The sequence below is a fragment of the Lissotriton helveticus genome, chromosome 2_2 (genome assembly GCF_964261635.1).
Source record: "Lissotriton helveticus chromosome 2_2, aLisHel1.1, whole genome shotgun sequence".
In the NCBI taxonomy this organism is placed as follows: Eukaryota; Metazoa; Chordata; class Amphibia; order Caudata; family Salamandridae; genus Lissotriton; species Lissotriton helveticus.
This window is the reverse complement of record NC_136060.1, coordinates 509,180,200-509,205,280: the sequence shown is the minus strand read 5'-3', so window position 1 is coordinate 509,205,280 and position 25,081 is coordinate 509,180,200. Positions and strand designations below refer to the sequence as shown.

The 25,081-nt window shown below is 48.8% G+C and overlaps 1 protein-coding gene across 1 annotated transcript in view; it reads right to left on the bottom strand.

Moving 5' to 3' along the window:
* The window catches only part of RTKN (rhotekin), a 210,953-nt gene that overhangs the window by 46,498 nt on the left and 139,374 nt on the right, over positions 1–25,081 (bottom strand). Inside the window, exons 4-7 of the mRNA XM_078678794.1 lie at positions 24,635–24,752; positions 20,444–20,662; positions 10,601–10,695; positions 5,050–5,156 (exon numbers count right to left, since the gene is read on the bottom strand). Coding sequence (XP_078534920.1) covers positions 5,050–5,156; positions 10,601–10,695; positions 20,444–20,662; positions 24,635–24,752 — 539 coding nt within the window. The remainder of the gene's footprint in view (positions 1–5,049; positions 5,157–10,600; positions 10,696–20,443; positions 20,663–24,634; positions 24,753–25,081) is intronic.

Here is a 25,081-nt window from a genome sequence, read left to right as displayed (position 1 = left end):
GGAGTGGCATAGAGTAAACTGAAGAGGTTTGGCGTAGAGTACAGTGGAGTGGCGTAGAGTGAAATAACGTACAGTGGAGTGGAGTGGCGTAGAGTGGAATAACGTACAGTGGAGTGGCGTAGAGTAAAGTGAAGAGGTGTGGCGTAGAGTACAGTGGAGTGGAGTGGCGTAGAGTGAAATAACGTACAGTGGAGTGGCATAGAGTAAACTGAAGAGGTTTGGCGTAGAGTACAGTGGAGTGGCGTAGAGTGAAATAACGTACAGTGGAGTGGAGTGGCGTAGAGTGGAATAACGTACAGTGGAGTGGCGTAGAGTAAAGTGAAGAGGTGTGGCGTAGAGTACAGTGGAGTGGAGTGGCGTAGAGTGAAATAACGTACAGTGGAGTGGCATAGAGTAAACTGAAGAGGTTTGGCGTAGAGTACAGTGGAGTGGCGTAGAGTGAAATAACGTACAGTGGAGTGGAGTGGCGTAGAGTGGAATAACGTACAGTGGAGTGGCGTAGAGTAAAGTGAAGAGGTGTGGCGTAGAGTACAGTGGAGTGGAGTGGCGTAGAGTGAAATAACGTACAGTGGAGTGGCATAGAGTAAACTGAAGAGGTTTGGCGTAGAGTACAGTGGAGTGGCGTAGAGTGAAATAACGTACAGTGGAGTGGAGTGGCGTAGAGTGGAATAACGTACAGTGGAGTGGCGTAGAGTAAAGTGAAGAGGTGTGGCGTAGAGTACAGTGGAGTGGAGTGGCGTAGAGTAAAGTGAAGAGGTGTGGCGTAGAGTGCAGTAGCGTGTAGATTGGTGTAGAGTAGAGTGGAAAGGCTTAGAGTAGAGTGATGTAAAGTGGGGTGATGTGGATTGGAGAAGAGTAGTTGGGCGAAGAGTGGAGTAGCGCGTAGAGTGGTGTAGAGTAGGACAGTTCTGGGTGTGGGGAACTAAGGCATCAACAGACACAGCAGATAAAGTGAAAGCAACTTAAATACGCTTATGTATACCTGTATTACAAGTAAAAAAGCCCTTTGCATGTCCTGGAATAATACCAAAACACTTATAACATTTTTAAAACAGTGCTCTCCAAAATGACGAGGAAGAACAAAGAAGAGTAAGAAACTTGGTTCATGCTCCAGGGAAGAGCTAGCACAAGAAAGGAAGGGAAGCCTACAGGAGAGAAGCAATCTAAAGATGGTAAAAGAGTGACAACGAAAACAACTAATGGTATGCTGTGGGGGGGGGGTTGTAAACCCACTGATTTGTAAACAATATGTTCCGCAGCACAGCACATACCCTGTGTAGGCAAGACCTAAAAAGTTGGGAAACACAATTTGTGTATTCTTTATGATGGATTTTGATTGGTTGTGTATAAATCTCTATTTATAGTCTGACAGCAGACATTACTTGAACTGCATTTGTGAAGTCCAGTGTTTGGGAGTGAGCCCATATTGATGTAAATGATGTATAGACATGTTTATATGGAAATTCTACCCTGGCAAAATTATTTCATAAACTTGTTTTTGGAAGTTGAATATAGGTTTCTGGAGTTGTTGTTCTAGAATATACAAAGTGTGCCAATTTCTGGAGCTGATGTTTCTGATTTGTGTTGTATGTTCACTGACCAAGGATCACAGAAGAAGTCTTTTGGACCAGCACAAGTCCTTCCAGAAAGGAGCCTTGCACAGTGGGGGCCCAATTCACAAAAGTAATCTGAGACAAAATCCTAACTTTATGACTTTCGGTATTCACAAAGAACATTTCATAGTAGTAAAGTTAGGAATCCTAACTTTAGTACTCCTAAATGCATTTTGTGAATACCGAAAGTCGTAAAGTTATTTTGTCTCAGATCACTTTTGTGAATCGGGCATTATGGACTCTCACTCTGGACTAAAATTATCAACAGCTCACTTCAACAAGGAACCATCCCTGACTCCCTCAAAGTTGGACAAGTCACACCTTTAATAAAGAAACCTACAGCCGACCCCCTGATCTAAACAATTATCGTCCCATTACCAATATTCCCACTCTCGCAAAACTGTTGGAAAAATGCGCTCAACTACAATTGACTAAACACATTGATCAGTTTGATCTCCTCAATCCTCATCAATCAGGCTTCCGAGCAGGACACAGTACAGAAACTGCTATGACTCACATAATTGACGACGCCCTTCAAATCCTAGATCAAAACGATACCTGCCTCCTCATCCTTCTTGATCTCTCTTCGGCATTCGACACCGTCAAACATGAGAATCTACTCGAACTGCTAAACACAAGAATGGGCCTATCTGGGACTGTTCTCAAGTGGTTCACTTCCTTTCTACACAACAGGGCGCAGAAATTCAAGAGCAACAACTTGATGTCCTCGCCTGTACCTGTATCGTTAGGCGTCCCACAAGGATCCTCCCTATCCCCGACTCTGTTCAACCTAGTGATGGAACCTCTCACCACCCTGCTACAAGCATCCAATGTACACTTTCACATGTACGCTGATGACACCCAACTATATCTCAAATTACAATCCCCCAAGGTCATTTTGCTCCTGAATTCAACGATCAGAAGCACCCAATCCTGGCTTGCCAATAATCATCTCAAACTCAATGCTCTGAAAACAGAGTTCCTTTTGATCTCACCTCCCGCGAAGATCTCTACCACTCAAATTTGGCTTAAGCACTTAACCGCACTCAATGTCCAACCCACCATTGTGGACTCAGCAAAATCTTTAGGCATAACACTTGACACCAATCTCAACATGCAGCAACATATCAGCAAGGCAACTAAGGGATCGAACTTCCAAATAAATACCCTGAGGAAACTTAAACCCTTCCTACCAGCCAAAGACTTCCAAACTGCAGTACAAGCACTAATCATTCCTCGCATAGACTACGGCAGCATCGCCCTCTGTGGTCTCCCCTAACCACAACGGCACCCCTAAGAGCTTCACTAAACGCGGCAGCGAGACTCATCACTGGATCAAAAAAACACTCACACATTTCCCCTGACTTGAAATCCCTGAACTGGCTGCCTTTTGAAGCCAGAATACATCTGAAAATAGCCTGCATGACACACAAGGCTGTACACCTGAGCTCTCCCGGATACCTCACTCAGAAGCTGACAATCTCTGGCGGCTCTAGAAACACTAGAGGCACAAACAATCTTCTGATGAATCATCGAAGATTCCGGAACGAAAAAGCTTATAAACGCTCCTTCTCTGGAATGGCGCCCAGGATCTGGAACTCACTCCCTCCCGAAACCAGGCTCATCTCCTCCACTACACTCTTTAAGAAAGAAGTAAAAGCTATCCTCATGGCTAAATACAGTTGAAGTACCATTTTGAACTCTTTTAAGACTGCACCGATCTGTACTACTTGTTCGATCCCTTTGCTTATTGGCATTACTTGTATTATCGACTTACCTGATTGTCTATGCTCCCACTTGTTTGTACTGATTGTCTATGCTCCCCCTTGTTTGTACTATTAGCATTATTGACGTACCTGTTTGACTATGCTCCCTCATGTACCTACCCCACCCCACTTATTACCTACAACCACGCTATGCCCAATGGCCTGTTATTTACTCTCCTGTTCGTACCCCTTCTTTGTAAAGCGCTCTGATATCTGCAAAGATCTTGTTCGCGCTATATAAAACTTTCAAAATAAATAAAATAAATAAATAAATAAATATGTGTTGGACCTAGACGACTCGAACACAGGTACATAGCGCTTTGTAACTCTGAGCCAGTCCTAACCCCATCCCTCAGTGCACGGTGGTCTGTGTAACACCTCCCAGCTCTCCATGGATATGTACTGGCCGTACTGGTACTGTCCTGCTTGGTTTGACCGCAGTCAGAGACACCCAAGGCCAGTTCTAAGGATGACGCAGACAGCCGAGTGTGGGTCTAAGAGTGTCGCAAAGACACCTGCGGCTAGTTATAAGGATGACAAAGAGACAGCCAGGGGCGGCTCCCCCATAATAGCAGAGGAGCGTCACCCCACTGGTCAGTCAGTCAGCTGTCTAGCAAATGACCGCTGACTGACCACGCCGATGCCAGCAGTGTGGGGTGGGGCCTGGCACAGCAGGGTGGAGTGGGAGGCACAGTGTAAGTGCGCATGTCTGTTTGGCCGGCTGTCTTCGACCTGCCAAACAGACATGCACACTTAGGTTTCTACAACCCAGCTGTGTTACACACGGTTGCAGAAACGTCACAGGCGCCTAGGCACAGTCAGAGTGGCAAAGCACGCCACTTAGACCAATCCTGGCTCTGCTCTCACAGCATGAGAGCATCACCAGGATTGGGTGCGGAGCCTGTGCCCCAGTGCATACCGGGATTAGAGGAGAGCCGTAGAAGAGGACCGAGGCAGAGGCCATGTAGTCAGGTAAGTTTTTTAAAATGTTATTATTATTTCACCGTCCTGCCTCCCTGCTTTGGAACGGCGGCCGACACCAGTGGAGACAGCCAAGGCCAGTTCTAAGGATGACGCGAGGGCTGGAAGAGGGCGGTGACTCACTACAGCACCACTGTCAGGTGCTCCTATGGAGCACTGGCCTCAGTCAGGGTTGGATTGGGATAAAAAATTGGCCCGGGCACACCAAAAAAAGTGGCCCGCATTTGCTTATTGCCTTTCCGCAAGACACTGCCTCAGCGAAGTTTTATGAAAAGAAAGGGGGTGGGGGGAGTGTTTTATTAACTTAACTTAGATGAGAAAGAAATGCACAAACGAGTTCACACTGCTGAGCCACACAAGAATGCAAGTGAGGCCACATCTGCTCAGGCCCCCTGCCCCCGCTCAATCAGCATACATTAATGGGCCGGCCCAGCGAGAGAAAGGGGGTGATACCTCCACCCATCTGCCTCTAGAAAGGCCACTCAGGCACCCATTGGGCCGCTGGCGGCATCCGAACAGCACAGACAGCCCCCAGACTGCCCAAAAAAGCAGCCCACAGCTGGATTCTGGCTACCAGCCCTTCGGCCATTTCCCGAGTGCCCGCGTTACCAATCCAACCCTGGCCTCAGTGCTTGCGTCTTGTGAGTGGCACGGGCCCCGGTGTCGCTGTGGTGGGTACCGGCACTTACCTGCATCTTTAGGATGCCCGACATCATCTGGTCGCTCATACAGCTGGGCTGGGCGGCGAGCCGGCAGCACATACTGCCGTAGAGCGGCAGCCAGAAGGAGGAGGACTCTGCGAAGAGAAAAGAGCACGCGATCAACCTGGGCACGTGCTGCAACACTTTCACTTCGAGGTACATCAGCTTTAAATACTTAATGAGGAACAATTGGCTTAAGACTGAAATGAATGAAATGAATGAAATGAATGAAATGAATGAAATGAATGAAATGAATGAAATGAAATGAAATGAAATGAAAGACTGCTAACTGTGTGCACTTTACATTCCATCAGGAAACATTTAGCTTCAGGCTAAATTCTTTAGGAGAGGTTCTTGTAATTGTTAAGTTGTGGCAGGGGTCAGCATTTGAATTTCACACTTTTGTTTTCAAGATAAATGCTTTAGAAATATAATTTTCAAACAAAAAGATTAAAGCTATTTGTCTAATAGCAAGCAGCAAAGAGACTGCCCTGTAATCTATCTAAAACTGAAACAGACATACATGGAGAGACAAAGCACAGGAAGGAGACACACTCTGAAGGAGAGAGCACTTTAGAGAGACAGAGACAGAGAGACAGAGCACAGAAGGGAGAGAACACCAAAAGACAGAGCACAGAAGGGAGAGAACACCAAAAGACAGAGCACAGAAGGGAGAGAACACCAAAAGACAGAGCACAGAAGGGAGAGAACACCAAAAGACAGAGCACAGAAGGGAGAGAACACCAAAAGACAGAGCACAGAAGGGAGAGAACACCAAGAGACAGAGCACAGAAGGGAGAGAACACCATAAGACAGAGCACAGAAGGGAACACTGAGAGACAGAGAATGTAGACAACATTAACAGACAGAGCACAGAAAGGGGACATACTGAGAGAGAGAGAGGGGGGGTGAGAGAGAGAGAGGGAGAGAGAGAGGGAGCGAGAGAGAGGGAGAGAGAGAGGGAGAGAGAGAGAGAGGGAGAGAGAGAGGGAGAGAGAGAGGGAAGGGAGAGAGAGAGAGAGAGAGAGAGAGAGATAAGGGTGAGAGAGAGAGAGGGAGAGAGAGAGAGGGAGAGAGAGGGGGTGAGAGAGAGAGAGGGAGAGAGAGAGGGAGAGGGAGAGAGAGAGATGACAGCATAAGAGAGTCACATGCTGAGAGACAGAGTACAGAGGAGACATACTCTGAAGGAGCCCAGGGTCTGAGTGCTTTGCAGTGGATTGTTGATGTGCTGTACAGACAAGGTCGAGGCTCTGGCCTTTGGAGAGTGTTGGGCGTGTGACGTGCTCTATGACATCGATGAGTTTAAAGAGGGTGCCTCTGGGTTGTGTTTTTTTAGCTTGTGTTGCCTGGTTGGTTGATGTCACTGCAGAGGGTGGTTTGGAAATGTCGTGTGGACGAGGTGCTGAGCAGAGCTAAGGATTCATCAGTGAAGTCTTGGTTCTGCCCCGGAGGCCTGTAAATGGATGGACGGTGGTGGTCTGAGTGGCAGCAAGTGAGGAATGGAATGCCAGGAGCTCCCTGCGTTGAGTGTCACTTGCTCGGCCAGGGTACAGGAGCAGGAGGACGCATGGCTGACCGCAAGGTTCCTTCCTTCTTATGGGCATGTTCCATATGTTGGATGCTGTGGCCGACAGGATGGAGAATGTCTAGGATGTGCGAAGATGTGGCGTGAGCCATGTTTCTGTGATAAATAGGACCTCAAGGCTGTGATGGGGGATGAGGGCTGTGATGTCTGGTGTCTGCAATACTGCAGGGCGAGCGTGAATGAGCATCTGTTGGGTGCTCTGTAGTTTGGGGGTGCATGGTAGGTAGTAGGATGTGTACGAGATTGGGTCTGTGTGTTGTGCGGCTGCTATGTGAGTGTCAAGGTCGTCTGGGTGTGGTTGTGGGGTTTGGCAGTATGAGGAGCTGGGGGGGTGCACATGTAAGATTCAGGGGAACATTGGTTCTAGCTCAAGACCCTTGCAGGCCCAAACAGGCAAACCCCTTGTATGTGCCCACTCTTTGATGCTGATGGCTTGAAGAGTTGATTGAAGTAGAGAAAAGGCAGAAAGTGATGTCACTTCCAGTACAGATGAATGCTGGGAAATGCATTGATGTCACTTCCTGTGAAGACGGATGATGGGAAATGAAGTCCTCTAGCTTGCCGTCTTCTTTTATAGAAGGTTGGGTAGTAAACCAGTGATGTCACTTCGTATGCAGATGGGTGATGTGAAAGCAATCACATCAGAGAGTCCATTGAGGGCTCAGATTGGTTGTTCCCAGATGTCCTGGTGCTGTACATTTGTCTGTCAAACTTACGACCTGACTGCAACATTCGGGCAAGCCTCCGTCATGCATATCTGAGAGGCTGTATGCGCTGAAAGAATCAATCGTAGTTACCACTCTTGATATACCTGTTGCTTTTAATCGGGCAGTCCTGAGTGAAGGTTCCAAACATCTCACTTCCTTTGTTGCGCTGGAGGGTGATTTTTTGCTATAAGTGTATGCCTCTCGGTTTAGCGTCAGCAGTCTCGGTGTTTCAGAGGCTCCTGTAGGTGATGCTTCAGGATATCAAGAGGAGTATTAGAAGCTCAAGATGATATTGTGGTATGCGGTAAAGATCTAGAAGAGCGCGGCACATCGTCAGAGACGGTACTGCAGGTTCTGCAGGACGGGGTATGATTTTGTGCTGTGACAATTGCAAGTCTGAGGAGGAAGGCATGGAGTACCCAGGTCACCATATGTCCAAGAAAGGTGTGCAACCAAAAATGAAAATCTTGAATATGTTGGGATTTAATTGAGTTTGACTTTACATTTGTCCTGCATTTTTCTAGGAAAAGTGCACCGTTGAATAAGTTGCTGAGGAAGGGCGAGGTGTATGTGTGGGGTGGTGAATGGCAGTCGGTGTTTGATGGTGTTTCTGCAGACATCGTGAAACCTGGGCACTTGGAGACTTTTGACATGAGCGTTATCAGTATTATTGTAACTGATGCCAGTAAAGTTGGCCTGGCGGCTGAGCTTGGCAGACAAGAGAGGATGGGAGAGAGGAAGTGGCAACTTTTGCCTCTAGTGCACTCCGTGGGGTGGAATCAACGGACGCAACAATCAAAAAAGAGGCTTTACCCCACTTTATAACATATATTTTTGGTCTTCTGTTTATCCTACAGACAGACCATTAGCCTTTGGTCCATATGTTGACTACACGCGGTAGTCGAAAGCCCACACCTAGAACAGCCAAGTGGTCATTTCCTTTGCAAGAGTATAATTACAGTACAGAGTATGTGCCAGGAGAAAAAAAATTTGCTGATTTTCCGTCAAGAGGCCACTTGTTGAATTGTGCGAGAGCGTATGTGATGAGAAAGAGGGAGTGTGCATGGCTTATCATCTTCAAGCTGTGCTGAACAGAGCTCTCGTGGACGCGGAGTGGCGAAATGGCTTGGATTGAAGATCTGGCAGTGAACAGGTCATATCATGCGTTGTGAATGGTTGGCCTAGGGTTAAGAGACTGAGTCCTAATTGACACCGTAGGCACAAGTAGCACAAGAATTAAACTGTGATGAAGATTTGCTTTGATGTGTTAATCAGTTAGTGGTTGCTGTCAATTTAAAGAAAAGGGTACTGACATTAGCCCACAATCGCCCACAACGGTCACATGAGGATTTCGCAATCAAGTGCACGGTATGTGAGGATATTTGGTGGGCTGGCATGAATAAGGCTACAGGTTGTTTTTGGGGCAGGTATTTTGAGTGATAAATCGCAAGTGACTAAGCCCATTCCTATAACTCCTGTTGTGATACCCATAGTTGCATGGATAAAACTGTCTCTCTATATATCAGGTCTGTTCAAGGTATTGGGGGGGTCACCACGTATGCCATAGCACTCATCCATTATATTTTCAAATGCCTTTGTGAATGATGTAAACACAAGTACTCTGATATAAGTTATGCAAGGGGTGTTTGGGAGAGAAGGTTGCCCAAGTGACCTCGTTATAAAAAATACTACATAGTTAGTTTCAGAGGAGATGAAGATATTTTTGGGAGGGTGTGGCACTAAAACCCCTATGGACTGCTCTGTATCATCCCAGAAGCAACTGTCTGGTTGAACGTTTCAATCGTACATTGAAAGCTCATTTGCAGTTTGCTTTAGTTAATAAATTAAACTGGAGGTGTGCGATGGATGAAATGCTGTGGGAAATAACACCCAATATTCGCACTGGCGATTTGCAATTTGTGTTTTTGAGGGTACGATTCCCAGGATCCAAATTGAGCAGGTAATCAAAGGGGCAATCTTCAATTTATTTTTCTTACCTGACAAATGCAATGTAAGTGAGGAAAACGTGCAAAAAGGTTATAAGAGAAGAATTAACATTTTGGAAGGGTCAAAGGTGATTGTTGTGAGTTGGGTCATAATAAGAACCCTGGACGTGTGCTGGAGACGATCCAAATTCTTTTCCCCTATTCAAATGGTCTGCGTGTTCTCTAATGCAGGGCGGGCGAGTGATGGTCCTGTGTGGAAGAAGGAGAGGGTGCCTGGAATCCAAGCTGACAAAGTCGACTACATGTGTTATCATTTGGAAGGCGGTGCGGGGAAAGTGTGTAGTGGTGATACTTATCTTATGCGCACAAATGTGGGCACACTGTCCCTGAGCATCTTAAAGAGAATTATCTAATGGTCATTCTAAGTTGATGTTTGCTGCTCTGAGCCCACAACATTTTCTTGTAATCTGTTTCTTTCCTTCTTTTTTCATTGCACATTATTCTTAAGTTGCAGAAGGGAGAGGATATGAAGGCCTGTCTCCTGCTCCATTGTCCCTTGATGTGATTCTCTAGAAGGCGTGGCGCACTCAGTATGTGGCAGTCACTTGAAGCGTGAAGTGCTGGTGGTCGATTACACTTTATGCTCTGAAACAAAGCTGGCGTCCACTCACCTGCGGACGAGCCTCCTGCCTTCTTCTCAGCGGTGGATGTTGGATGCAGTATTTTCTTGAAGGACAGGCTGCATGTATGATTTACTTTACTCTGAAGCTATTAGCTTCCCCTATGCAGACTAGTCAGCGTGGCACATACTAACTTGTATCTGCATCACTGCAGAGGGACTACCAACTCACTAGCCCGGCACACAAGCAATGCTTATTTAGGACACACTTTTAACAAGCTTTAGTTACTACCTTGGAGATCCTGTCTGCATCTGATAGTCTAAGTTTAGTTAATTGTTATTAATAGCACTGAAGTGCGTGTCACACATTGTTTATATATAAGGTCAGTGTCTTGTGTTTGGCCATACATTGGTGCTAAAAATAATGGTGTTATGCTGTTCAGGTCCATTTCAATAAACTCCTGCATGTGGCATGTGTCAGAATTCTCTAATTGTCGTAGTCATTGGCCACACTTGGGTCTTTTCTTACCCCTCCCACCAGCCACAGGTCTACACCCGCATCGGCTCAGCGTTGACTGTGGGCAGGTGAGAGTGGACAGGGGGTCACACTTTAGGAGCTGACACCATTACACAAGACCGGGCCTTAACCCGCTCAGGTGGGTCTCTAAAGACCCTTTCTTACCGCTGCTGGTGGTGGTCAAGTCGTGAGTCCGGAAGCTGTCCTGCACGTCAGCGAGGGAGAGGAGCGTGTGGGCCAGCAGGTGGTACTTCGGGCCACTGCAGGAGAGAAACAGAAGAGAAACACTGGCATTAGAGGGAGGCAGCAAAGAAACGGGTAGAACCAGTGCCAAGGTTCAGAGCAGGAAGGGAGACTTTGCTTAATCGTAACAACCGGTTTACGGCATGTAGTGGTATACATCACACACTCTGTACACCTCTACCTGTAACAATTGGTTTACAGCATGTAGTGGCATACCTCGCACACTGTGTACACTTCTACCAGTAACAATCGGTTTACAGCATGCAGCAGTATAGATCACACATTCTCTACACTTCTACCTGTAACAATCGGTTTACAGCATGTAGTGGTATACATCGCGAATGCTGTACACTTCTACCTGTAGCAATCGGTTTACAGCATGTAGTGGTATACATCGCGAATGCTGTACACTTCTACCTGTAACAATCGTTTTACAGCATGTAGTGGTATACATCACACACTCTACACTTCTACCTATAACAACCATGGTGGTGGGATGGAAGAATGGATGGAAGGATGGATGGAATGATGGATAATGGATGTGGAAGTGGAAGTAGGTATCTCTGAGACGGAAAGTTGCCCTGAGGTCCCCTACACAGAGCAGCGGATTGAACACCTGCATCACGGTCACCTTGAAATGCTCGGATCCAATGTAACAATTGGGCGGCCAGAGGTCTAGGCTCGGTCGCCCTGCACTGTCTTTTAGGAATGAGGAATTACAGCAAGTAAACTGCACCTTCCTGTTGGTGTGGAGGGGCAGGTTTGACTGCTCCTTTTGCAGTAATGCTTGTACTTCTCTTGAAGCAGCTCTGGGTGTTCTTGGCTGGTACGGTGCCTATATTGTGTGGAATGTTGGGTGATGTGGTTGGAGTTCCAAACAGCAGCCGTGGGCGACAGAGGACAGTACCCACGTGACTGAGGTTATCTTCACCCCCTCTGGATAGTGTAACCTCTATGATTTATGCTGAGATGTAAGTATGACCCCACCGGAAAACTGGAGGATTCAATACTGGTCCTGAGGAAGGCCTCACAGGTTTAAACCACTTGAGACCGAAACATCGCCGACAAGCTCATCTCTCTGTTTCATTTTCAGTTATACCATCATCGCATGGTTTGGTCTCCGCGAAAGAAGGACATTTTCATTGATCCCTTGGAGAGTGGCGTTGCTATACAGTGACAGATGGAATCACTGACCTTTTTGTTTCATTTGGACAATACAGTGTCAATGTATGCTTGGACATTACTTGGATTGAATCCAAAAATCACGACATGAATGACTGAATTTACTTCTTTGTGTCACTCACTGGACATCGGAATCATTTTAATACTTCTTATTTATTAGTCTGAAGACCCTCCACCACCCTAGCAGTATCAATGTCCTTTTTCGGTTGAAGCCCACCAGGCAGCGCAGTTGTCTGGTTGCAAATACATATTGGGAACATGCTCATGGATAACCGAGGAATGCATTCTGCCCACTGCTTGCCATTGGCTCTGTGCTTTGTCACTCACATTTGCTTGTTTTCTATTCGCCGGCTTTGGTTTTGACCTTTGTGTCTTGTCTTTGTCTATCCCATAGAGCATATCTTATATACCACCTCTCTGATAGGCTCCTTCGATTGTTCACAACTGCTCGCTTTTAGAGAACGTTATTTTTTTTTTTTTTGTAAACAACTCCATGAGAGTGCACGCGTTTTCCAGTTTTTTTCCTGGTGTTTTTTTTTGTTCACCCCCAGTACTCCACATTTTTTTCTCACCCATGTTGGGCATCCGTTCGGTTTTGCTTTCCGACGCCCTTCGAGCCGGTTGTGCTTTTGCTCCCACTCTCCCACCCTTTGTGGCGATTGTGCTTTTGGTCCTAAAGCTACTTTTTTTCCGTATTCAATCCCTCCGCTACCCTTCTCAATCAAAATAACTGACTAATATCCACCACTCAAATTACTTTCATATTTCACTATGCTAATTCACCAATAATCCTTAATTCGTTCCTGAGTAGAGTGCTACTCATCGAAAAAAACGCTTCAGGGATAACAAGCACATTATAAATGCAAACCTTTTACCCTCTTCTATCCCTCCGCTATCCTTCTGATCCAAATAACTGGCTAACCTATCCAACATTCAAATTAATTTCATATTTCTCTAGACTAATTCAACACTAATCCTTTATGGGTTCTGGAGTAGCGTGTTACTCGCCGAAAAAGCTCTTCACACCCAGTCAGGGGTAGTAAGCGCTAAATAAATGCAATTACAATATAATACAATCTCCCTGTGAATACATTCTCACCCATGCCTTTTTCCCACCCTCGCACATTCTCTCTCTCCCGCTTTGTTCTTTCCTTGCCTGCATTCTGTCATTGTTGGTTTGCCCCCACCCCTTCCCCAGTTTGTTTTATTATTATTTTTCTTTAAAAAAAATGTATACAAAAAGTTTTAAAAAGTGGTTTTGGCCATACTTTTTATTTATGAATCCATCTCGGATTGGTAAATGAAAATATAAAAAATGCTTGTGCACCTACAAAATGATGAAACAGTTGCATCATGGGGCTTTTTTCTTTTTACCATGCTGAAAATCAACTGTGGTGCTGCACAGCATGACTAAATGTCATTGGATACCCCAATACCATCCATAGGTGAGACCGATTGGCTTTGCCAATGCTTGTTTATTTTTTCAAGTATCAGCTTGATCTGCAGACCAAAAAGATGTTCCCCATTGAGAAGTACTTTAAGGATGTGCGTCCCACCTCTGGCTTTAACCTTGATATTCTCAACCATGCATGACGGTGAAGTAACTCGAAGGCGCGTATCGCAAAGTAGTGCCAACATTATCTTTGAACTTCTAATATTCAAGTTAGAAATAATCTTGCTTCACAGCATTAGTTCTTTTGCACACTTTTTGTAAGCATCTGAGAGATGCTGAATAAGCGGTTCAATTTCCCCCCAGCTGTACCTTTCATATCTCGCTGTCATATCTCGACGCAAGCCCACAGAGTCTGCAATGGGCCACTGCTTGCCGGCATGAGCTGCCAACTTTTACTTTGTTTATCTACTGTCCCTGGTGTGTACCCTCTTGTCTTGCAGTGTTCACCGAATATATGGCGTTTCCTCAACATCTTCAAAGCCAGTGCCCACCACCAGAAGGCTTGATCGACCACGCAGTTCGACTCCTTGTGCTCCCTTGGCTGATAAAGTTTGGTTGCTATGTTGGTCAGAAGAGAGGAACTTGCTGTTGTATTTTAAGGGGAGTGTTCTGCATACCCCTACACCCATGAGTCATTCCCATATACCTTTCCCCAAGGTTTTCGGGCTGATGTCGGCTTCCACGCTGTCGAGAGATGCTCCATGTCTGTAGAGGTCTTGTGCGGTCATTTTTTAATCCCAATGTCGCGTCCAAACCCAATGAAGCAATCAGAGGTTGAGTCGAAGTGTCTCATTCAGTGTTTGGAGGAAGGGATACTCCATCACAAATGTGACTGATACACCTTCCACCACATCACAAGTGTGCTTTAGACCATTGTATTTGTAATACGGCAGACAGGATTTCCGTCATATTTATCCCATCTACCAAACTGCAAATGCAGCCCTATGTCCTGGTGCATTCTGGGTTTCTGGGGGCATCACTTGTGACCTCAAAACCGAAACCTTTCCTTAAAAAAAAAAAATTGCAACACCCACACCCAGCACTAGATGGCAGAAGTGTGCAGAACAAGTGCTCGACAGCAGCACCTGTTGTTAACGCCTGGGTACTGCACGCTGCAGGAAAGGGCTCATCCACGCATCATGGAAGTACTGTGCAACGGCTTCCACAGCTACTGCCCACTGCTGCCATCACTACTGCCCCACTGCTGCCATCACTACTGCCCCTCCTGCTCCGCCTCTTATACGAATGCTGCCCTCATCTGTCGGGGGGAGGGATGGAGAAGTTACCCTGCCACAGAGGACGTGCAGAGGCTTCTTGGGAGTGGGATGTGAAGTACTGCCTGTAGTGTCACTAGGAGGTGGGTGACTTCTAATACTGCCCGCAGTACGTGCTTTGGATCAACGCCCCCCAGTACTGTCTATATGTGTCACCAAAGGGAGGTGTGTGCCTCCCTAACACTGCCTCAGGCAGCTCATTAGCTGGATGTGGGCAGTACACTCCCTTGTACTGCCCTGTAGGGCCTCATCTAAAACTGTCTGGATCCTGTGCATTAGGTGAACCCCCCTAGTACTGCCCTTCAGTGTCTCCCCTTTACTGCCCACAGCTCATGCATTAGCTGAGCACTTCCTTGTATTGCCCATTACCAGGGCTCGAATCGAGGGTAGATACGGATGAACTACCCACTATTTCCAGAGGGTAGCCACCGTCTACCCTTCTGCAACGCATGCCAGTTTCAGCGCAGTGCCAGGTTCCTTTCCTGCGTCTCCCAGAATTCACCAAGATGCCGAACCTATCGCAGTGTAATTTTCTGACACCGCGACACTTTCAGCAGCGCTCGCAGGTTCTGTTTTTTTTCTGAGCAGCAACGTGCAGGCGGGGAAGGGGCTGATCAGATTCCAGCTTCACTCATAACAAAAGCCTGAGTTAAAGGGCCATCAGGCCTCTTTTTGTTGAAGTGTCCTGGCTGGGAGCTATCTGGAGCCTCACACCTAGACGCAATGGTTGGGAAATATAGGGGTGGATTTTCAAACATTTCGCGCTGGGTTAGTCACAAAAGTGACGCCAACCAGCACATAATGTATTTTTGGGAATTTAATTTCCAGCGGAAAACTTTTTTAGCACTGGAAAGTACCCTAAAAGTAGCGTGTTACTTAGCGCCAAGGGGGCGTTACATGGGTGGTTACATGGGCGTTCCCACGCCCCACCCACGCCTTTTGACACAAAACCCTGTCTACAAAGAATTAAAGACAGAGTTTAGAGTCAAATGTGAATGCCACTTCAAAGGAGGCACTAACAGGAGAAAAGTTTTTATTTCTTCTTTCTTTCAACAACTTTGTATTGTCACTGCACTGTGCAGCACACACACAAAGAGGGAAAAGCTTTAAAACTTGTCTAGGCATTGTATTTTGTACTGTACAAAACCTATGCTAGACTCACGCACACACCCTTGCGATATGGCACTGTTGGACTTTGGCCCTTAGGGCAGGTTCACCCCTAAACTTTTTGCTGGTAATGGTGACCTGGCGATAGTGATTTTTTGGATTCTGCGCACTTTCACTGTGTCCCAGTGGAAAGTGCGTGCGCACTCTGAGTGCATGTGCTGAGCTAGGCCTGCCCGCCCATAGGAATGCATGGGGAATGTATGTGTCCCTGGTAGTTCCTGATGCGTGGGGTGTACAGGCTTGAGTCTGGTATGTGTGAACTCGTGAGAGTGAGTGCTGCGCAACGGTATGTGCGGCTTGTATATGTCTAGTGGGGAAGTATCATTTCTAGACATGGCTGTACGTGTGCTGTGAGGGTGCTGGCGTGTGATTGGCTGGAGCTGGCTGGCATGCCAGGCTCCAGGAAGTCTGGATGGGTCTGCCCGGTGGTGAGTGGGAGATTAGCATGAGTGATGTGTGGGAGGAGTGTACCTGTGTCCTGGATGGGCTGGGTTTTCCCCACACAATGCTGGCTTCGCCCCCCTGTGGTGTGTCTAACGACCCAAGCCCTGCCAGTGAATAGAGAGGGTGGTTGAGGTTAACAGAGTACTCAAGAACCAGCTGCGACTGGTTCCGCCCCCACCCTGCACCTTGAAACAAAGGAATGCACTGTATAAAAATGGGGCTGTGTCCCCACAAATGTTGTTCTCTTCCAGGATCCTGAGGGGGCTGTTGCTGCTGCTGGGCCAGAGGACCGCCACTTGGGGTGTCTCCCTGCCTGGAGACCCAGTGTGCTGGCTCTGGGCCCAGCCTTGCCCCCCCCCCCCCTTGCCTGCCTGAAGGACTTTTAACTGGACTTGTGCTCTCCTAAAGCACCTGGGAGCGCTTTAGTGTCCATAGCGCTTAGGAGCGCTTTATTTTGCATATAGCGCTTGGGGAGCGCTTTAATTGCCTTTTAGCGCTGGGAGCGCTTTATTTTCATTTGGGCCTTCGCTGAAACCCTAGACCAAGGGGAGCTTTATGGCCTGCTAGTGCTCGGAGTGCTTTTCTCACCCCCTGCTTCTTTCCCCGGGATTTGCCTCAGCAGCGTGCCCAGAGCCGAGGAGGGAGGCTCGTCAGGGAGGCTGCTCTGCTATTGGCTGCCGAGTCAGCCTATGCCCAGAGAGAGTGAGAGGGGCAGGAAGTCTCTCCCCACACAGCCCGGAGCCGAGAAAGGAAGCCTACAAGCTGGTGAGTGGGGCCCCGGGGGCATTCCTTCTTTGAGCCCGGAGAGGCTCTGGCCTCATACTTGTTTTATAGCCCTGAGAGGGCTCTGGGGGCAGTTCCGGATTCCGAGTCCCAGAGAGGGGGACTCCAACGGCTGGGCACAAGTTTCACTCGAGCCCTGAGAGGCTCCCCACCCCATTTGGTGTTCGAGCCTAAGAGAGGCTCGAGGCACCCCCAGTGTTCCCGGCCCCCCGTGAGGGACCCCAACAGCCCAGTGAGGCTGCACCTTTCTGCTTTTGAGCCCTGAGAGGCTCGAGGTGGCAGATTGATGAGAGGCTCGGGGGCATTTTCTGTTTGCGAGCCCCGAGGCTCAAGGGGGCAATTATTTCACGAGCCCTGAGAGGCTCTGGAGGGCCACAGTCATTTCTTAGGGCCCGGAGAGAGGCTCCAGGCGCCAAAGTTGTGTTGAAAAGCCCAGAGAGGCTCAGGGGGACATTTTGTTGCTGCAGAGCCTGTGAGGCTCCCACATCGTGTTCGCCCCACCATTGTTCTTTGAGAGCCCAGCAAGGTTCCCACATTGGCCCCATTGTTGTTCTTGAGCCCTGGCAGGCTCAAACATTCTTGCACCAGTTGCCCAGCACTTTGTGGGCAACTGCTACGTTTAGGCTCCTGGACATTGGACACAGGGCGTCCTAGCCCCAACAAGGCCAGAGGGCCTAGGGACAGTCACAGGTGGTCACTTACGTGAGTTTGGCGCAATTGTACTTTCTAGGCACCTCTGAATGTATTGTTTATGCGTCATGTGCCTTTACACCTCTGAATGAATGTCATGCATTGCATCATGTGTATGTTCTTACACCCCTACAGGTATTGTGATACATAGGTGGTTGTTTTCTCCCTAGTACAGGTGGTGCTAGTGAGGTCCTGTTACCAGTGATTACTGGTTGTGTGCTATTTTGTGCTATATTCTATGTACTAAGTGCTATTTCTGAAAGTGCTACTTCTGATTCCTGACAGTGGTCCAGGTGGCCCTGTCTTGTAAATATCCCCTTGTAAATTCTGCCCGTGCCTCTGGCACATTGTAAAGTGTGTGTTTTATCTAATGTGTTTTGGTGCAATACAAAGGCTATTTTTATATAACCTTGTGTGGAGTTTCCTTTGTGGTGGGCCTTGGGTGTTGTTGCTGGGGTGCGTGCGCAAATACTTAACTTACATCGCCTCCAAGTTTAGCCTTGCTGCTCGCGCCACGTTACCTAGAGGGTGAGCAGGGGTTATCTTGGCGTGTAACTCCCTTGCCCTGACTTGGGAGTGGTGGTCTCTGACTGACTTTGGCGAAAGCCCTGGCCAGCCGGGGATCCCATTTCCAACAGGCACTAAGGAGTGTGAGTGGCGCACGGCAGCTGAAATCAGAACCAGTGGTAGGGAGAGGGGAAGAGAGAGCCCTATCTCTGCAAATATGGCGCTCTCCTGCTCCCGCCCTGTCGCGCAACGCAGTGCAGTCTCTTTGGGTGCTGAGCTGTAGGTATTTTTTTTTAATCTGCCCCAAAGCCTCGCTTCTTATCACTTCACATGTACTTAAGAGAGAAATGCTTTTGCCTTTGTTCAGTCCCTGTGTACAGGAGATATGCAGACATGGGAAGAATGCCACCCCAGTGTGTACACAAATAACGATTTAAATACCACTATTTTGTTTTATTTCGTTGTCAGTGGTTTAGCACAACTCATCCTAATGAAGGGTGCCAGAGCGCCTTACATCACGTGTACAGATTATACATTGACAATAAATCATGTGTGTGTAAATAAAATATGAAGGACGTGTTACGCAAGACTGGGAGAGTCACGGGGTCTGGGAGTCACATGTCCTCCATAGCTCACTGTGCTAGAATTACAATTTATGAACTGCAACTAACAAAAGGATCTCTGTGTTCAAAGCAGTAACCCACTTATATTAAATAAAAACCTATCATCTGCGTGTTATATCATGTGCTTTGCAAGAGCCACATTAACCCTCTAGGCTACTTTGAGTCAGAACTAGGACTAGACCAGACACAGATCTCTCCAGCAAACACGATACCCTCCAGAGTTATTTTACGATTATTATTATTCCATGAGATTTAGCTTGAACACAAAACCTCTCTGCAGCAGGTGCCTTAACCCCATAAAGTATTTTAAAATACAGACATTACAACCAATTAGGTAGAACAGATTTACTGCCAGGTTTCTCCTTGTTGCTAATTTATTTGCGGCAGAGTTTACAAAGAATACATCTATAAGTTGAGGCCCAGATTTTGCAACACGGTTGCGTCAATATTTTGGCTCAACCCCAATGCAAAATCTAATTTGTTAAATATTGTAATAGGCTCAAATGTACTCATTATAGACCTGCTAAACATATGTGAGATCTGATGTCACTTCCTGTGATGCCATGAGTTGTGATGCCACTTCCTGGGATGCCCCATACGATGTCACTTACAGTGATGCCACATGTGGTGATGTCACTTCCTGCAATGTCACACGCGGTGATGTCACACTCATTCTGCCTAACTTGTGGGAGGATGACGACTAAACCATTAATACTGTCCACAGCCAGCGCACTCATTCAACACCCCTTACGACTGCCATTTAGGGCTGCATCTAACACTGCCCAGAGCCAGTGGTCAACAGCCCCTAACACTGCCAATGGGAGGGCTGTGGATTCCAGGATACTGCCCACAGCCTATGTGTAGGCTCAGCAGCGGATGTATGTCAATAGAACGCAATATTTTAGATCGCGGTACTTGACAACGCGGGCATTACAACGCAAGTCGTTACAACGACTTGCGTTGGAGGGCGCGTATTGTGGAATATTATAATTTTATATTCCAACACCAGTCCACGTAACAGTAGGGAAGGTGTTGGAATATAAAATTACAGCATTCCTTGTCCAACAGCGCCATCCAGCGCAAGTCGTGGTAACGACTTGCGTTGTAATGGCATCGTTGTAAAGGCACTGCTGTGTAAACACCGCATTGTAAATGATGTTTACCCTGAGCAGCCTATAGTGCTACCTGTGAGTATCACTAATGGGAGGCTGGTCTCTACCCCACTGAAACTGTCCACAACCTCCACATTGTATCAACAACCTAGACCTTCCCATTAGAGTGTAACCATCTGATACTGCCCACAGCCAAAGCCCATGCAAGATATCAACACCCCAGACCTGCCCACTAGAGCGTACCCCCCTATACTGCCGACAGCCAAACCCCACACATCAGTGCAACACCTGCAGTGCTGCCCATGAGTGTCACCAATGGGAGGATGGTATCTACCCCATTGATACTGTCCACAGCCAAAGCCCAGGCATTATCTCAACAAACCCTGGTACAGCCCTCGCATTGATGAATCAATACCCGACCTGTCCATTAAGAGTGTACCCTTCGGATACTGCCCACATCCTCTGCCCACAGCTTCTGCCCACGCATTATCTCAACACCCCCGGTAATGCCCCAGTGGAAGGATACTCACGCCACCGTGGGCGCAGGCAGCAGGAGAGGGTTGCCTCCTCCATTGGTGACTGGTCCGACGCCATCCAGCGTCGCTCGGATCCTCTTCCCTGATGAGCGCCCGAGGGAACTGCTCAGCTTGCTCGCCAGCTTCTTGGGGGTGTTAGAGAGGGAGAAGTCCTCCTCGGTGCCGCAGCTGTAAATCTCCACCTTCAGCTCAAAGTCGGGACCGGCGTCGTTACTGCAACCAGGGGAAGAGAATAAGTGTGAGACCAGTCACAACAGGCAACTCTGTGAGTATAGCGGGCAGTGCACGTGCAGTAAGAGGACAGACCATTAGAGGTCGGTGTTAGGAACAATGACCTCGGATCTTGGTGGGTGTCACTGATCCAGAAATGCCAAGCCTGGGCAGTAAGGGTCACTGTTAGGAAGAATGGCCAACTGCCAGCTGTAGACACCGAACATCACCCAATGCCAGTTTTCCTGCCGACACTGCCGCCGCACCATCACCCACCTCCGACACTCACCAACCCACCAGACGCCAGTGCACCCAAAGCCCTGAGCTGCATCCTCCTCAATAACCTCTCCCCGCACAGACATGCAGTAGAAATCTTGGACCTCCTCAGCAGCCTCTTGTCCAACGTCTCAGAGAAAGCTGGACCAACACCAGCTCCGCACCCGACATCGCAACCACCGTACCCAAAGGATACAAGATCCAGAGGAAGGACCGCCCCAACCACCCTGGAGGCTGACTCACCATCATACACAAAACCTCCCTCCGACTCACCACATCCAGCACGAACGACTCCACATTCTCCATGGAACACCTGCATTTCCAGATCCAGATCAACCCCGAACGACTCTACACAGGGCCCTCGTCCTACAAACCTCCCGGACCGCGCCCCACGTTCACCACTAGCATTGCAGGCCTCATCGCATCCACGGACGACATATTTCTCAGAGACCTGAACTAGCATCTCAACAACCCTCGCGACCCCAACTCTACCGCTCTCATGGACAACCTCGCCAACATCGGACTGAGACAGCTTGTCACCACCACACCCACAAAGCAGGACATACTCTCGACCCCATCTTCGCTGGAGGACGCAACATTCACTTCAGCCATACAACGCAACCCATCTGGACAGATCACCACTGCGTCCACTTCTCCTTCTCAAAACCCCACGCACACAAACCCACACTCACCCCCCTGCACAGGAAATGGAGCAAGATCACTGAAGAGCACCTCAACTCCGCCCTCAACTGCGCTCCTCCTCCCACCACAACTATGCCAACTCTAAGGCCATTGCACTCCACAGATTGATCATGCACTCTTACCCACCTCTAGAACTTGGACAGACAACGCAACACAAAAGCCACCTGGTTCACCATCAGCCTCTGAGAATCCAAGCGCACGTGCCGAGGACTCGAGAAAGCTAGGAGCAACAGCAAAACCCCCAAAGCACGCTCGGCCTGTTAGACCGCCATGAGAAGAAACACCACCAACTCATCAGAACTACGAAGAAGAATTTCATCCAGAACTGAATACTCACCAACTCCTGCAACTCTAAGGAACTCTTCAGCATCAAACAAGAATTCACCAAACCCACCAGAGAATCCTCCGATGTTCCTCCCTCCCAGGACCTCTGCAATGAACTCGGCTTCTACTTCCATCTCAATATCAGGACTCTCTACAGCAACTTTGATGAGCAGAACCTGGACACCGACCCCACACCTCCAACCGACAACGCAACCCAGTCTATCATCACCACCTGGACCCCAGTCACCACAGAATACACCACCAAGAGCATGAGCACACACTCAGGAGCCCCCACCGACCCCAGTCCACCCCACATCTTCCACAGAGCCGCCCCCACCGTAGCACCCAAACTAAATCATACCATCAACTGCTCCCTCGAAACAAGCACTTTTTCCGGCAACTGGAAATGCACAGATGTCAAGCCCCTCCTCAAGAAGCCCACCTCAAGAACTACCGATGCATCTCTCTCCTCCCCTTCGCAGCCAAAGTCACAAAGAAGATCGTCAACATCCATCTCAATCCAGATTCAGCAGCCACCACAGCACCAAGACCGCCCTCCTAGCTGCCACGGACAACATCCGCACCCTCCTCGACCAGGGCCAAACGGCTGCCCTCATCCTAGTAGACCTCTCAGCAGGCTTCGACACCATCTCCCACCGCACAATAACCGCCAGACTCCTTGATGCCGGCCTCCAGGGAACCACCCTCGACTGGAACTGCTCCTTCCTCACCGGCCAAACCCAAAGACTCAGGCTCCCGCCTTCCTCTGTACCCAAAGAGATCACCTGCCAAGTACCCCAAGGATCCTCACTCAGCCCCACGTACTTCAACATCTACATGGTCCCTTTCGCCACCATCACCAGAAAACACGGAATCAGCATAGTATCCTACGCCAATGACACCCAGCTCATCCTCTCCCTCACCAACGAACCCGACTTCACCAGACACAGCTTCCAGGAAGAAATGAAAGACGTAGCCTCCTGGATGAGCAACAGCTGCCTTAAGCTCAACTCAGAGAAGACAGAAGTCCTCCTCCTTGGATCCACCCCTCCAAATGGGACATGGTGGCCTACCGTCCTTGGCAAACCTCCCACTCCCACAGACAACACTCACAACCTCAGCATCATACTCGACTCCTCCCTCACCATGAACCGACAGATCAATGCTGTATCTTCCACATGCTTCAACACCCTCTGCATCCTCCGCAAGACCTTAAAATGGATCCCCCCATCCAGAAGGATCATCCCTCACACACTCATAACCTGCATACTGGAGTACGGGAGTGCCCTCTACGCCGGAATAAACAAATCTCTACTCCTCGACCTCCAGACAATCCAGAACGCAGCAGCCAGACTGGTCTTCAGCATCCCACAAGAACACCACATTACCCAGCACCTACGAGAACTCCACTGGCTCTGCATCGAAAAGAGAGCGACCTTCAACCTCCTCACTCACGCCTACAGATCCCTCCACAATATCAGATCCCAATACCTCAAACCATAGCATCTCCTTCTATGCACCCTAGAGAAATCTTCGTTCCACTGATCTGGCCCTGCCACAATCCCTCACATCTGCAGAACCAGAGCAGGAAGACAGTCCTTCTCCTACATCTCAGCCAAGACCTGGAACGAGCGCCCACTCAGCATCAGACAAACCCCCACACTGCAAGCATGCAGGAAGACCCTCAAGACCGGGCTCTTCGGAAGAGGCAAAGCTGCATGAACCCCTAGCGCCTTGAGACCCTCACGGGTGAGTAGTGCACTTCACAAATCCCTGATTGACTGATTGATTAGGTGGGTGTCACAGATCCAGCAATGCCCCTCTAGGGCTGTAGGGGGTCACTATTGGGAGCAATGATCTGCCGCAGCTCCTGCAGCGCATCTTTACACCAGGAGGTGTCGCTGTTGGAATGATAATCACTGGTCTGGTGGGTGTCAAAGATCCTGCAATGCCTCTTTACACCAGCAGGTGTCGCTGTTGGAACAGTGATCGCTGGTCTGGATGGTGCCTCACTCCTGCAGTGCCTTTTTAGGCCAGCAGGTGCCGCTGTGGTGGTGATCATGGTTCTTGCTGTGTCCCTCTAAGGCAGCAGGGGTCACTATGGAGAAGGGTGTAGGATGCAGTGCTCAGGTCGGTGTTCCAGGGGTCACCTTGGGGTCAGTGTGAGTGGGTGTTGGAGAGGTGTGGCTCAATGGTTAGAGGCGGCAGACCTGTAAGCAGAGAACGGCCCGGGACCAGGGTTCAATTCCTGACGCGGCAGGGTCTTGGACCAGGGTCAACGGACTCGATAATTCTCGCCTCGGTGCCTACTCTATCCAGGGAACACACTCGGCAACTCTGGGCATTAAGCTTGCCTCATTTCTACAACGGCCCCCCACAGACGCCGGGGATGCCTGGTTTCACCCTGGAGATACCCAGAAAAGGGACCATCTCACAGGGAAAACCAGGACGGGTTCCCCAGCGGTCTACAGCGCCAGGACACTCGGGTAGAGTAACAGTGCGCTTTACAAGAATCCCACATTTACATTTACATTTACCCCTCACTGCCAGTGTACAACAGCCGGGGTCTGGGCTTTGGTGATAGGGTTCCCCGCTGCTCCCTAGCTCCTGTGGGTGCACGTCTCGGAAGAATCCACATACCACCTGGAGACATTTACTCCTGTAGTTACTTACAACACAGCTCCACTTTCGAAGCAGATGTCGGTGACGGTTCGGTCCACCAGCACCATCTCCGTGTCATGGATCTGAGCGCCCACCTGGAGCAGGCAGAAGACGGCACAGCGGTGGAGCTCTGGAAGAGAGCGAGGCACTCAGAGAGAGCTCATGGAGAGAGAGAGAGAGAGAGAGAGAGAGAGAGAGAGAGAGAGAGAGAGAGAGAGAGAGAGAGACAGAGAGGGAGAGAGAGAGAGAGAGAGAGAGACAGAGAGATAGAGAGAGAGAGAGAGAGAGAGAGAGAGAGAGAGGGAGAGAGAGAGAGAGGAGAGAGAGAGAGAGAGAGAGGGGAGAGAGAGAGAGGGAGAGAGAGAGAGGGAGAGAGAGAGAGATAGAGGGAGGAGAGAGTAGATAGAGAGAGAGAGAGAGAGAGAGAGAGGAGAGAGAGACAGAGAGAGAGAGAGAGGG